Genomic DNA, 12,081 nt, shown 5'->3' on the forward strand with positions numbered 1-12,081 from the left:
GGTCGGGATCGTGATGAGTAAAATGCTTCTGAGCACCAAACTGACTTTTTGCAGGATGCGGCTCATAATTCAATTAAATTTGGATTTTCCTAACTTATCTTGAAGTTTTCTGGTGCAGGGCTTCGTTTTTAAAGCTGTTTTCAGATACGCTACGTATTTGTAATAGAAAACGATCTGCGCCAAAGTTTTTTTGATAAACTCTTACTTAATTTTTTCCCGAGAATTGAGACATTCCTTTCTATTTTTCTAATTTTAAAGTAGGGTCGCAAGAATTTCTAAATTATAAATTTTTTTAATTACTAAAATCACAGTTCCTGTTCATCAGCTGATTCAAAGTATAGGGGTGGGGGTACAACTTGCCATATTTATGTGGTATAAGTATTTTTGTATAAAACAATTGGTTAATTAAAAAGAACGGTTGTGCATTCAAAAAGATTTAGACTTTGTTTCATCCTAGTATTTAGAGGTAATGGTTTGATTGTGAAACTTAATTAATTTATTGAAGTTTTTTGTTTAGTACAGAGAATAAATAGTCCCTATCGTGGGCTTGAGCTTATACCAAAAAAGGCCCAATTTCCAGCCAGCCAGGTTTCGTCACTCCATATCCTTATTTTGATGAACCCTAGATTCGAAACAAGATACAGTTAAACGTTAAAGGTCACATTCAAAAATCTAAGGAATAAATCCATCTGCGAACGAATGCATAAATCGGCAACGAGAAATGAAAATGATATCCCCATGTATTCACACACACCCAAAGAGCAAATAGGATCTTCCGCGAGATCCACGCTTAAAGGAAGAAGTCTCTTGTTACCATGGCAGTGTTAGTTACGTCGTATTGTGTTTTTGTCTTCCAGATAGATTTTAAATGACTTTTTCCACGTAAAGACTTCTTAACAAAGGAACGAATTTCTACGAGTTACCAGAAAGTTGTTGAAGGCTAATAGTTTGCCTTAAGGCTGCAAATTTTGTTAATTTATCGGTTAAACAGAAGTTAAGAGAAAGTTCGAAGAAGTTGATTTTAAAAGTCGTACTACCTGTTGACAGATTTGACCGAAATTTCCGCGACATTTCCAGTAGGATGCCTAAATTTGATAACATGTTCTCTACTCTCTCTCACACACACGCACAAATCATTCATACACATTTCGTTCAACACTATTCATTAAAAAAAAATTATAGATTTAGAAGTCAATGAGCTTTAGACTATATGACAATAAACTTAAAAAACAATTAAAAGTAAAGTAATCGCCTATTTTTCCAGGCGGGCTTTACGTCAAACTACCGAATTAGGTGTCGTGGACAGAGGTGTCTAGCCAACATACTTTTCTATAAATTTCTCATCTTAACCAATAAATAAAATCCAGGCCGAGACCGGGAATCGAACCCAGTAACACAAATACAATACATATTTGCTTTTAAAAAAACAATTATACACATGGACAACAAATTGACTCTTAACGGCCCTGAGAGCTATTTAAAATTTAATGTTTTTTTTTTTATCTAGAACGTTTTCATCTTGAGCTACCTTTTGTCCAAAAGTGTTTTATTAAAAATGGTCCTGTACATGTTCGAATAAAAACGAAAAGTCGTTCGAAGCGCAAACACATTACGTTTGGGTATGGACTGAGGATTCACCATAAGTCATTTCGCTGTAAGTATTATTGAGAATATTTTTCACTTTTGTTTAGATTTTTAAAACAAATGGTTTCTTAGATTTCCTTTAAACTTTGCATTATTCTTGTAAAGGATACCAAGTAGCTGTAAGAGCCTTTATTTGAAACACTTTGTTAAATTTTAAAAAAATCACTAGATTTGAAGAGTGAATCTCTTTTAGCGGTTTCTCTTTAACGTTCGTATTTGTCTTCTTATCAAATACAGCTATCGCGTTTTCTTTTTTTATTTCATGAAAATGTTAAGTGCGGCATCTGCCAATCTGTGATGATTCTTACATCTTTTAAGTTGGAAAAATTCAGCCGTATACTGCTTCCCGCTTCTAATGAACTGCTATCTTCGAGAAAGCAGCAAATTTCCCAGAAGTTACTGAAATTTCCACATCTTATACCAGCGACATTCTTCTCAATAAACAAATGATTAATTTTGCTAAATCAAAATGGATCCAAACAATCTGTTTTAATCAGATATTTAATTTGGATTAGTTGGTATTCCCAGACATGTCTATTAAATTGAAATTGCTTTCCTATTGATACGCTTTCATATCTGTATTTCCTCATACTTTGTTTTATTTTAGTATAATATATGGATTATTCTATCATTACAGCGCAAATTTAGGAGCTAGCTCGTCCGGTCATAACAGTGAAGTTATATTGAAGCTTATGAAAATTCAATAAAAAGTTCGAAGTTTGAAGAAAGCCTTGAGCTTGCATTTAAGGGAAGTCGTGTAAGTGTTAACTTTAAATTATGCAAAACTTTAAAGATTTTTGTAAAGAATGCTGAAAAAAAAGCATGGTTTAATTTATAATAGCTTCTCTGTTATTAAAATCGACAGAGAATAATTAACAAAAATGGCACGGATACCGTTGTTAACATTTTAGAATTGGATAAAATTTGTTTGACTACTCAGCCTGTGACAGTGATTATTTTTTTATAGAAAATATAACGGAGAAATACTTATCTCCAACCATTTAAAGATCCTACCAGTTTTTTTCTGTCTCTTTCTCTTTAAAGAACAATAGTGCTGTATTGTGGAAAGAATGTGAACCGAAGCAAACAAGGCAGACACACTCACTACGAAGAGGGAGTGAGAACGAAGTACAGGTAAAATATAGAGTGAGGAATCACGCCGTCGTAGTACATTATTACTTGTGTCAGAGTCACTGGTAGGAGTCTTCTGCAGCTGGCGAAGAAAGAGGTTCATTGACTGCTGGAGCCTCTATCATTTAAAATAACACGCCGGTGTTTTTTTAAATCGCAAAAAAATAAAATAAAACATTTCTTTAGTGAATCATGTGTGATACTATCAAGAATAACTACTTTTGGCTGTATTACTAACAATTTTTTTAAAAATGATGACACGATTGGTCATTCAGGTAATTTTATTTAATATTTTGTCATTAATATCAATTTCATTAATTTAATTTTGTTGTGCTTATTATTTTTTAACTAACATAGTTTACACAAAACACTACATAATTTGTAATCAAAAATTCACATAAAAAAATATTCAACAAATTATTATTGCTCTAAGTTTAACAAGAAATGCACCCAGAGTTGCTTAGATTTACAAAAAGTTTTAGTTTTTTGAGTTTTAATTTAAAAAGTAAAGCAAACAAATCTGTGTACTATTCATTCTAGAAAAAAAAAAATCTAAATTAAAATTAATTTTCCAGTCGAAATTTTAGAAAGAAAAAAAAAGTAATAACCAACAACTAACATAATTTCCACTCACGCTCCTCAAATTTTAAAGTTTTTTTTTAAAAATTAAAAAAGAATACATGTACTTTATAAATGTAAGACATCTAAAACTCTGTTGGTAACTTGGCTGAGATATAACGGATCTTCTGACTACCTTGTCCAGTCTTTATAGCATTACCGTAAAGTGAGCTAGCGGCTAAAACTAGTACTTGGCCACAAAAGAAGCACACCTCTCCATATAAAAAAAATAACTGATTCTCTTGACCAAGAAATATATATATATGTATATATAAACTTCCTTTTCTTTTATATATATTTGTAACGGTCTTCTTTTTTCTCTATTTTTTTTCCATAAATGTAACTTTACACAATTAGCTACATCTTATATTGCTTGTACATGTGCATAAAAGTTTATTGTAGAGTTGAACGACCTTAACGAACAACGGGACATAAAAATATATTGTTTCACCAAATATTTGGATTCTAATGCTCATAAATATTTATTTACTTTCTCTTTGCCTTAGCAAGAAAAATTATAGCGAGCGTCTCAAAAGTTTTAAGATTATATATTTAAGTTTGAATACATATTTTGTGGTCCTATGAGTACGAATAATAATTTTTTAGAGTATGGTTTGCATAAAGTCTATGTGTTAGCCAGCAATTGAATTGAATTTCTCTTAAACCAAATTTGAAGGAAGCCTAGATTATTTGATTATTCTCGCTTCCGGTATTAAGGTTTTGGCCGAACTCTGTCAAACGGACTGTATTAAGCGATTTTCTTGATATTTGACTAAAACTTTAACATATCTCTGACGTGCCATTTTAATGAAATGTACGGTGTCACCTGTGTGTTAACTAAGATCCCAAGTTGGAAGATGTGTAACTGATGAAGGTTCTTTCAGTAAGAGAGTTATTCATTTATTGGAAAGATGATAATCCGTTGGCCAGAGTTCAGAAGTGTATGTATGAAGGGTGAGCCATTATTTCGATCTTCAACTCACTTCATTTTCGGACTGCGATTTGTAAAACATGGGTCAGCGTTGTCATGCAATAATTTAACACCTTAACAACCAATGCCGGCTGTTGTAATTTCCAGTACAATTTGTCTATTTCTTGGAAATACCTCTCTGCATAGATGGTGCCATCGGTTTTTTAAAAATATATAGTTAATGACAACCGCCGACTACCTTACCGTTACTTATCTTCTTTTTTTTAGACTTTTGAGAATGTTTGGAGTGTTGGATTCTGTCCAACCAATATCCAGAATGTTTCCTGTTGTACAGAAATCTATTTTTAAACAGAAATTACCATTCGATACAGAATTAGTCGCTTTGGTTGCGACAATGCAGAAGAACAAAGCAAAAGTGTACATTTTTCTCGATCATTAACAACATGAGGCGCCCCATATTTCGTGATTTTGCTCTTTTCCAATGCGCTTTAAACCATTTACAACAGAAGTGTGGCTAATGTCCGTTGATCCACGATCTCAGTAGTTTCAGATTGGTCAAATTTCACGATAGAAATTAAGGTATATATTTTGATTGCCGCAGATAGTTAAAATCTCTAAACCGAAATAACTAACGTTGCACAGTGCTTCCACTATTTACTGCACTGTTTATTGGTGACCCGGACACCATTAATATTTCGAGGAAGCGCATTGCTCTAGTTTAAACTCTTAAAAAAAACACATTTTCTAAAATTGCTTCCTCAACATATCGCAATGGATCTGAAAATATTAAAAATATTTATGGATAATGGAATAATGATGGGTAAAGTATAGAAAATTTGCTATAAAGTAGTCTACCAACATTTCTCAGGCATGGTTATTGTTATTATTATTTGGCTACATTTCACTGGAATAAAGGGATCTGATGAGTATCCCACTTTATGTAAGATGAGACAGGAGAGACTGATCATCCTACGGAATTCTAAGTAATGAACTAAACAAATTAAAAGGAAGTGAGGGATTCAGTTGAGGTATATTTTATACTCCGGACACTGGTATCTAACCTGGTTACAATGAAGCCATGTGAAGAGCAGAAAAGCGGATCAGAAGGAAAACCACTTCTTGATGCTTTCCCGCAACCTGAAGCTGTTGGAAGTTTAAAGAATCTACCTCTCTAGGATCTTGGAAGAGAGGAGAGGGTAGTCTCAGTTTACCACTCCCTGATACAAATGCACAACTCTCTTTTTCCAGATTCTACAGATGATTTCCTAAATTAAGAAATTGAAAAAAAGAAAGAAAATTATTCAGGGATTGGACCATTTTTAACGAACAATATGCGCAATGGGATTCAAGAGTTAGGTTAATCAATTTCTAATGCCAGAACAATAACATTTCCAATGTCCCTCAGAAGAAATACATCGTATCTTACTATTTGGTAACTAGAAAAAAAAAACTTCGTGAGGGAAACAATTTTTCGCAGCTGAGAATTCGATTCGTATTCAAGGTTTTTGAAATGCAATCAACTATGTATTAAGTTAAGTTCTCTTGCATTTCAATTCATACTCATTTTGTGATTGATAGATTGAATGTGAAAAGAATACTCAAACAAATCATAGCTTAAACTTGGCTTTCCATTTTGGTGCTTACCATTGCCACTTCATTTATTTCAATATGAATCCAAAACCTACATTTCCTGTAAAATCTCAGTTTTAAAAATTGTATAAGATTGCAAAACTTCTTGTACTTGAAGAAAGTAAAAGAATAGATGTTGTCGTGTTTTTATATTATTTGTGGGCGCAGCAAAAACATAAAAACAAAAAAATACCAACACAAATTCGGTTGTTTACATTACAGTTAACTAAACTAGTAAAGTTACTGACACAATTCTCACGGAAATTACCATTGTAATTTTGTACATAAGTATCTTTTACAACTAAGAAAGTGTTGTATTGATTTTTCTTTTTTTTTGTGGCACTGTTTATCAAGTTATTAAATTCATAAAAAATAATCTAGCACCGGTTCCAATGGTGAACCTGAAATTTAACGGTCTCCATTCTAGACCTTTACTAATATCATTTAATAATGTCAAAACATTTTCAAACTTTCTACTGCCTTTCAGCTACCGAATTCTGTACTCACCTCGATTGTTTAAATTAAAATAAATTTCGAGCAATAAAGAATTGCCGAAACCAAGAGGAGTAAAGCTACAGGGTTGAAACTTTCACAGTTAAATAAACTAAGTAGTAAATCTTTTCAAAAGGGGGAAAATGACAATCATTAAAGAAAAAGTTGAATGATGCGTTACTGGTTAGCAATGCATTCTCTGACACGACAATTAAATTGGGAATACAATCTGCCAAGTAAAAAGGTCTATATTTTCTTTTTGTTGAATAATGTGATAAATTCGTGCAACATAAGATCATCATGATTGTCTCGTTGAAAGATGGCTCCAGCATGATGATCTTGAATACAATTTAACACTCAACTTCCCTAATTCCATATAAGTGCTATGATTTTATGTTTCACTGAAATAACATTTTTTAGATAAGTTTACCACCTCTGACCCAGAAGTTTTCTTAACAGATACATTTTGGAAACATGTTCTAACTAAATGTTGTACATCTATGTACATGAGCGCAAAGAGTAAACCATGTTTACAGAAAATCATTGGAGTAATTTTCGAGAACAAAAAAGTAAAGATTTTCCACTATTTACACATTTTATACAAACCTCTTTTATTGGCTTTGGTATCCTTAAAACGGTATATCCTGTTGAAAGTCTACAACAAAAATGTTTACGATCGTAATACTTTTTTACTTACTTAGAGGAAGAGCAAGTAATAAAATTCATGACAACAATCGTGAACTATAACTTTGTTTAAACTACTGTTTAAGCACACAAAGTATTATAAGTGAAATGCTTGTCTTAAGAAAGAGAGGTATTCATTTTTTTTATACAGAAAATGAAATAGTTTAATGAAGTAACTGGGACAAAGAAGCGGTAATGTCAACGCGCAGAGCACATCCGGTATGTGACCTATATTCATTCCACGAAAGTGTTTTCTTCCAAATGATAAAAAGAAGACTACTTAATAAGTGATTTGTAAATGAATTTTTGCAGATTTTATCCTTTCAATTTTAATGCTTAAGCTAATTTGATGCGTTCCAGCAGAGATATTAAGAAAATTATTTTTTTAGGATAATAATGGACTTTATATTAGATGCCAATCACTTAAAAAAAAAAATTGTTATCGTCTGGAATGTCGAGATCCCTTATGTAGACCATTTCCTTTTATATTGTTATTTTTATTTTACTTCCAGGCTTTTATTGTTATGGTAAATTTGATAGAAAGTGCAAGCCAAGTATTGTCCACTTTTATGACAATTTCATTACATATTTTATACATGCATTTTGTTCTTAAACCCTTGTACTTTTACCTTAAGTTTTTATGAAGGACGAGAGCTTTTGCTACTTCGTACCTTTTGATTTTTGTTTTGTCATTGGTACAGACGTGCAATGTTTTCAAGATCTATTGAGGGTTCTGGATTAATTAAAAAATAAAATTAAACTCTTTCTCCTGCACATTAGTTGTGAATTCAAATTTTGTAATGTAGACATTTTTAAATTAAGATTGAATTTTGGTCGAAATCCGTCAACCGAAAATATGGTTGTTAAAGAGCAGTCCGTTTTTATTATTTCCTCAAAAAAATCAACACTTAAATTTCAGAAATTTTCCCTGCCAAACTGATTTTTGTAGGTTCTCAGGGGATTGCAACTTTAAGCACCCTCCTTAGTGCACCAGCTCAGCTAAAATTATAGAGAAGTTAACAATGAGCCAGGATGTCGTACTCATCTAGAAGAATTATTTGAGTTATTAGTTTTAAATAAATTTCATTATAACACAAAACATCTTTATCATAACCGTAATTAGAACTCAAGTCTCTAGGTTGGACAAACATAAAAGGATTTTTTAAATCTTTTATATTACACAATTTTTAAAGCGTGTAGGATACAGTAGAAAATAATATATCATCAATCAACACTATAACACATATAACAAAATACGTATTACTCATAGAGTATATTAGAAAATGCTATTGTACTACAAAACATCTTTATTTTTTGGATTTAACTTTCAATCGAAGAAGTCTATTAATTAACTATGACTATTAATCTTGAACCTTCTGTTTCAGCTATTAAGTAGTTTATTTTTTATTGGAGTAAATGGATCATTTGAAATAGAAAATTCACAAAGAAAATGTGGATCAAACAGCGCTCAACTGAAATACCTGTGGGGTGATGCTTTGACAGATTCTCCGAACTGTCTTGGACCTAATAACCTTCAATATCCTTCGTAATATTTTTATTTATTTATTTTCCAGTTATTTTCTAAGACTAAGTTAAAATACTATAATTACTTTCACAAAATCATTAGTAAAAGTATTAGAGTGTTGCAGGGCTCAGATTGCAAGAAATTTCCGTAAAGGGAATATTATGTGGGGATCAGCAAGAACTGCTAGAACTTCTAGTGTACTTGATCCTAGTATAACACAAAAAGCGCTGCTGAAAGCCCATGAATTAACAAATTTTGCCGACATAGCGTCTTCTAGATCAGGTAAGCATATTTATCAATTTATAGGTTCCAGTTGCCTTACAGTAAATCTTACAGCTCAGTCAGGTACTGATAAATCTCTAGGCACCAATGACAGTGAAATTGTTTTTCTTGAAAATGTACTTTATTTACTGGACAACAGTTCTAAGCTTCATGGTTGCTTTTATAGCAACCAATTTCCAAACATCTCGATTTTCTTCCTCTATTCTTGTATACTTGTTTCCACATAAAAAGAAAGGTTAGAGCAGAAGAGGTGGATTAGAGGGTGCTAAATCTAAGATGGTGAAGCAAAACTTTAAATCTTCAATATTTTCGATTAATCCAAGAGGTTTATTTTTCAGCCAATAGAGTAATAGAGTATGGATATAACCACATGGTTGTCGGGAATCAGATCTAAGACATTCCCACAATATTTGCATCACAAATAATTTTTTACTCTTCTTTTTTTGTTCTTGTTTTTTGCTAAATATACCACTTTTAGTTTTCTTTTCAGGTTTGTTTATTTTAGTTGGCCTAGAAAGAAATTCATAAATGGGTTCGCGGTGGAAACTTGTGAGACATGAATTCAAAGTTAGCTGGAGCGTAGTTCCTAGTACAGGACTTATATAATATCCAGTCAAAGACACCCTAGTTCCCCGTGTTAGAAGTTGAGCGTAGACCATAAAAACCCTATCTAATAAATTATCTGCTAACTAAACTCAAAAGCCTGAAAGCGAAACAATTTGGATTTTCTTCTAGGTTTAGAGCTAGCCAATGTCCTAGCTTACTTTTTAATTTTGGTAAATTTCGTTTATTTTTAAGCAAGAACTCTAAATTTGTATAGTTTATAAACATTTGCTTACAGGTCGAGAATATCTCTCAAAAGATGTCTGTAGCGGAAATACTTCAAGACTTTGCAAAACAAGATACAATACTACTGCACCAATGTATGGTGTATCACTTACATCCGGGCAACCGGTCACGATTGTCCAAAAATTTCCAGATCTACTCCAGCAAGTAGTTTATGAAGTTTGCGAGTAAGTAACGAATTTTCATATTGTAACAAATCACATGTTTGAAATTTCTATTTAATTTTTATTCTTCTTCTCAGAACTAAAGAATGTGAAGTTGTACGAGGAGAGTGTACACAAACCTACGTACCCTACTTATTTCTAGTTATTCCACTTGGCCCTGTTACACTTACTGGGCAAGATTATGTTTTGGTGGAAAGCGGTTGTGTTTGTAAACCTAATTTTTCAAATAGACAATATTTGGAAGCGCCATAAAAGAAACAAGTTAGTTATAAAATACATGTTTTGAGTAAGCCTAGTGAGATGAAGTTATTTATTTATGAATGATTAAAAAAAGAGAGAGAAAAACATTTTTAGTGGACGGAACTTATTTTGTAAATTTTTAGAGTCGAGTGTATAAAGACTATTTGTACTTAAATTCATAGTTTTGTAATTTAAGCGTCAAAATATTTATTTATATTAAGAAAAAAAAGTACAATAAAGTTGTTTTTGGTTAAACTAATAATGGTTCACTGGAATGTAATTTTTAAAGAGAAAAACTTCCCACCGTTGCTAGAGCAATGGTTGTAAGTTTAACTGCATTGTCATTAAATTTAACAATACATTTAATACTTTTGTGGTTTGATTGTTTTGCCTTTTTATTTTGAAAACAGATCTTTCATAAACTTCACAGAATGTTTGGTATGATAATGCTTGGTATAGCTTGAAAATTTGGCAGATCCTCTTTCGGAATAATAGAAAGTGAAAATACGAGCTACTTTAGCTAATAACTCAAAAGAGATGAAGGAGTGACTCTTTTCTCTTAGATTTAAAAAGAAAGTAATAGATCGCATTAAGTTTTTGCAAAAAGAATCCCGTAATTATATCATGAATTTGAGAAAAACTTAGAGTCTACTAACACAGAATATTTCAAAAATTAAAAAGTGTAAAAAGCAATATTCAAAATCAGTATTGACAATTTGATCACTTGGGAGGCAAGGTTTTGTTGGAAAGAAAACATTACCAGGAACTACTACTTTACTGAAAAATAACTTTTTTTTTCGCTCAAATCATTTCCAAAAACTTTTTATTTATATTTAGCCATCTACAAGGCAATAATTTATAACTCGAACTTTATTTTTTGATAAATAACTTTAAAAGAATGCATTCTAGAGAATCTAAGGCGTTGAATTTTCTGTGATTTGAGCAGTCTCAGGGCAGTTCCTTAAGAAATAAATTTAAAACTTACAGTTTACTTATATTAACCTAATCAGTAAATGAGTTTTTTGCTCGATTTACAATATTCTATTACATAGACACAAAATAAAACTCAATTTTAAATAAAGTTTGTACACTATATACATCTGTACACACACGACTAGTTAGTATATTAAAATTTGTTATTAAACAGGTAAATTGTTAAAATTTTCTTTTCAAATTAAGGCGTCTTCTGCATGTCCGGCCAGAATTACAGCTTTCGGCAATTTGAAGCGACTAATGTAACATTAGTTGCAGTTAGACTATAAAACCAAGCACTTCCCGACCCTAACACTACCTCTTTGCTTCCGTTAGTAATTAATGCTTTATTTATCAATCTTCCAGCAGCTCTTTATATTTCTTGCTGGCAGAGTTTACTACAATACTGCCTCAGATTGGTATAGTAACGCTCAGCATAAATATTGCAAAACATCTGGCTTGCTTTCAACACTTCTGTAGGTGACTTCTATGTAGAGGGCACGGTGTAGTCAGACTCAGCACATCCACTAACAACGGCACAATGAACAACTTATCCGCTAACAAACCTGTAAGAAACAAAGTGGCTGGTTATTACGGTGTTTCAAACAGATTTCTATATTTGACTAATGAGGAAAATAATGCTTCGATTATTACACTAGTATGCATCCAGTCAACCTTCTGAAGAAATTCATACTCAACATATTGTCGTAATAAGGAGTAATATCCATAGCAAGAAATTGGTGGTATAACAAATTAAATACTCTTAAAAGTAGACCTGAGTTGGCAAAACACTGACTCATCTATAAAATATTTGATGAACAAATTAAAGTATGAAGATTATACAAGAAGCAACAGTGAACATATGGCCAAGTTCTCATTAGTTTTATACAGATTTTAGCCTCTTATTTTTCACTCATTAAGCT

The 12,081-nt window shown here is 31.9% G+C and overlaps 1 protein-coding gene across 2 annotated transcripts; it reads left to right on the forward strand.

The window, feature by feature from the left end:
• The first annotated feature begins 317 nt into the window (after positions 1–317).
• Positions 318–10,569, forward strand: LOC141453743 (uncharacterized). 2 transcript variants are annotated; one of them, XM_074127305.1, is made up of 8 exons: positions 318–466; positions 1,508–1,654; positions 2,282–2,401; positions 2,689–3,050; positions 8,515–8,675; positions 8,779–8,936; positions 9,778–9,949; positions 10,024–10,569. In XM_074127305.1, exons 4-8 carry the CDS (start codon positions 3,027–3,029, stop codon positions 10,196–10,198), a joined length of 690 nt encoding a protein of 229 aa, XP_073983406.1. In that variant the 5' UTR covers positions 318–466; positions 1,508–1,654; positions 2,282–2,401; positions 2,689–3,026; the 3' UTR covers positions 10,199–10,569. The 2 variants fall into 2 exon arrangements, with proteins under 2 accessions (XP_073983406.1, XP_073983416.1); XM_074127315.1 differs by having other exon boundaries at positions 2,962–3,050.
• Positions 10,570–12,081: the final 1,512 nt, after the last annotated feature.

The sequence above is a fragment of the Rhodnius prolixus genome, unplaced genomic scaffold, assembly GCF_049639745.1.
Source record: "Rhodnius prolixus isolate KJV_2025 unplaced genomic scaffold, Rpr scaffold_1, whole genome shotgun sequence".
In the NCBI taxonomy this organism is placed as follows: Eukaryota; Metazoa; Arthropoda; class Insecta; order Hemiptera; family Reduviidae; genus Rhodnius; species Rhodnius prolixus.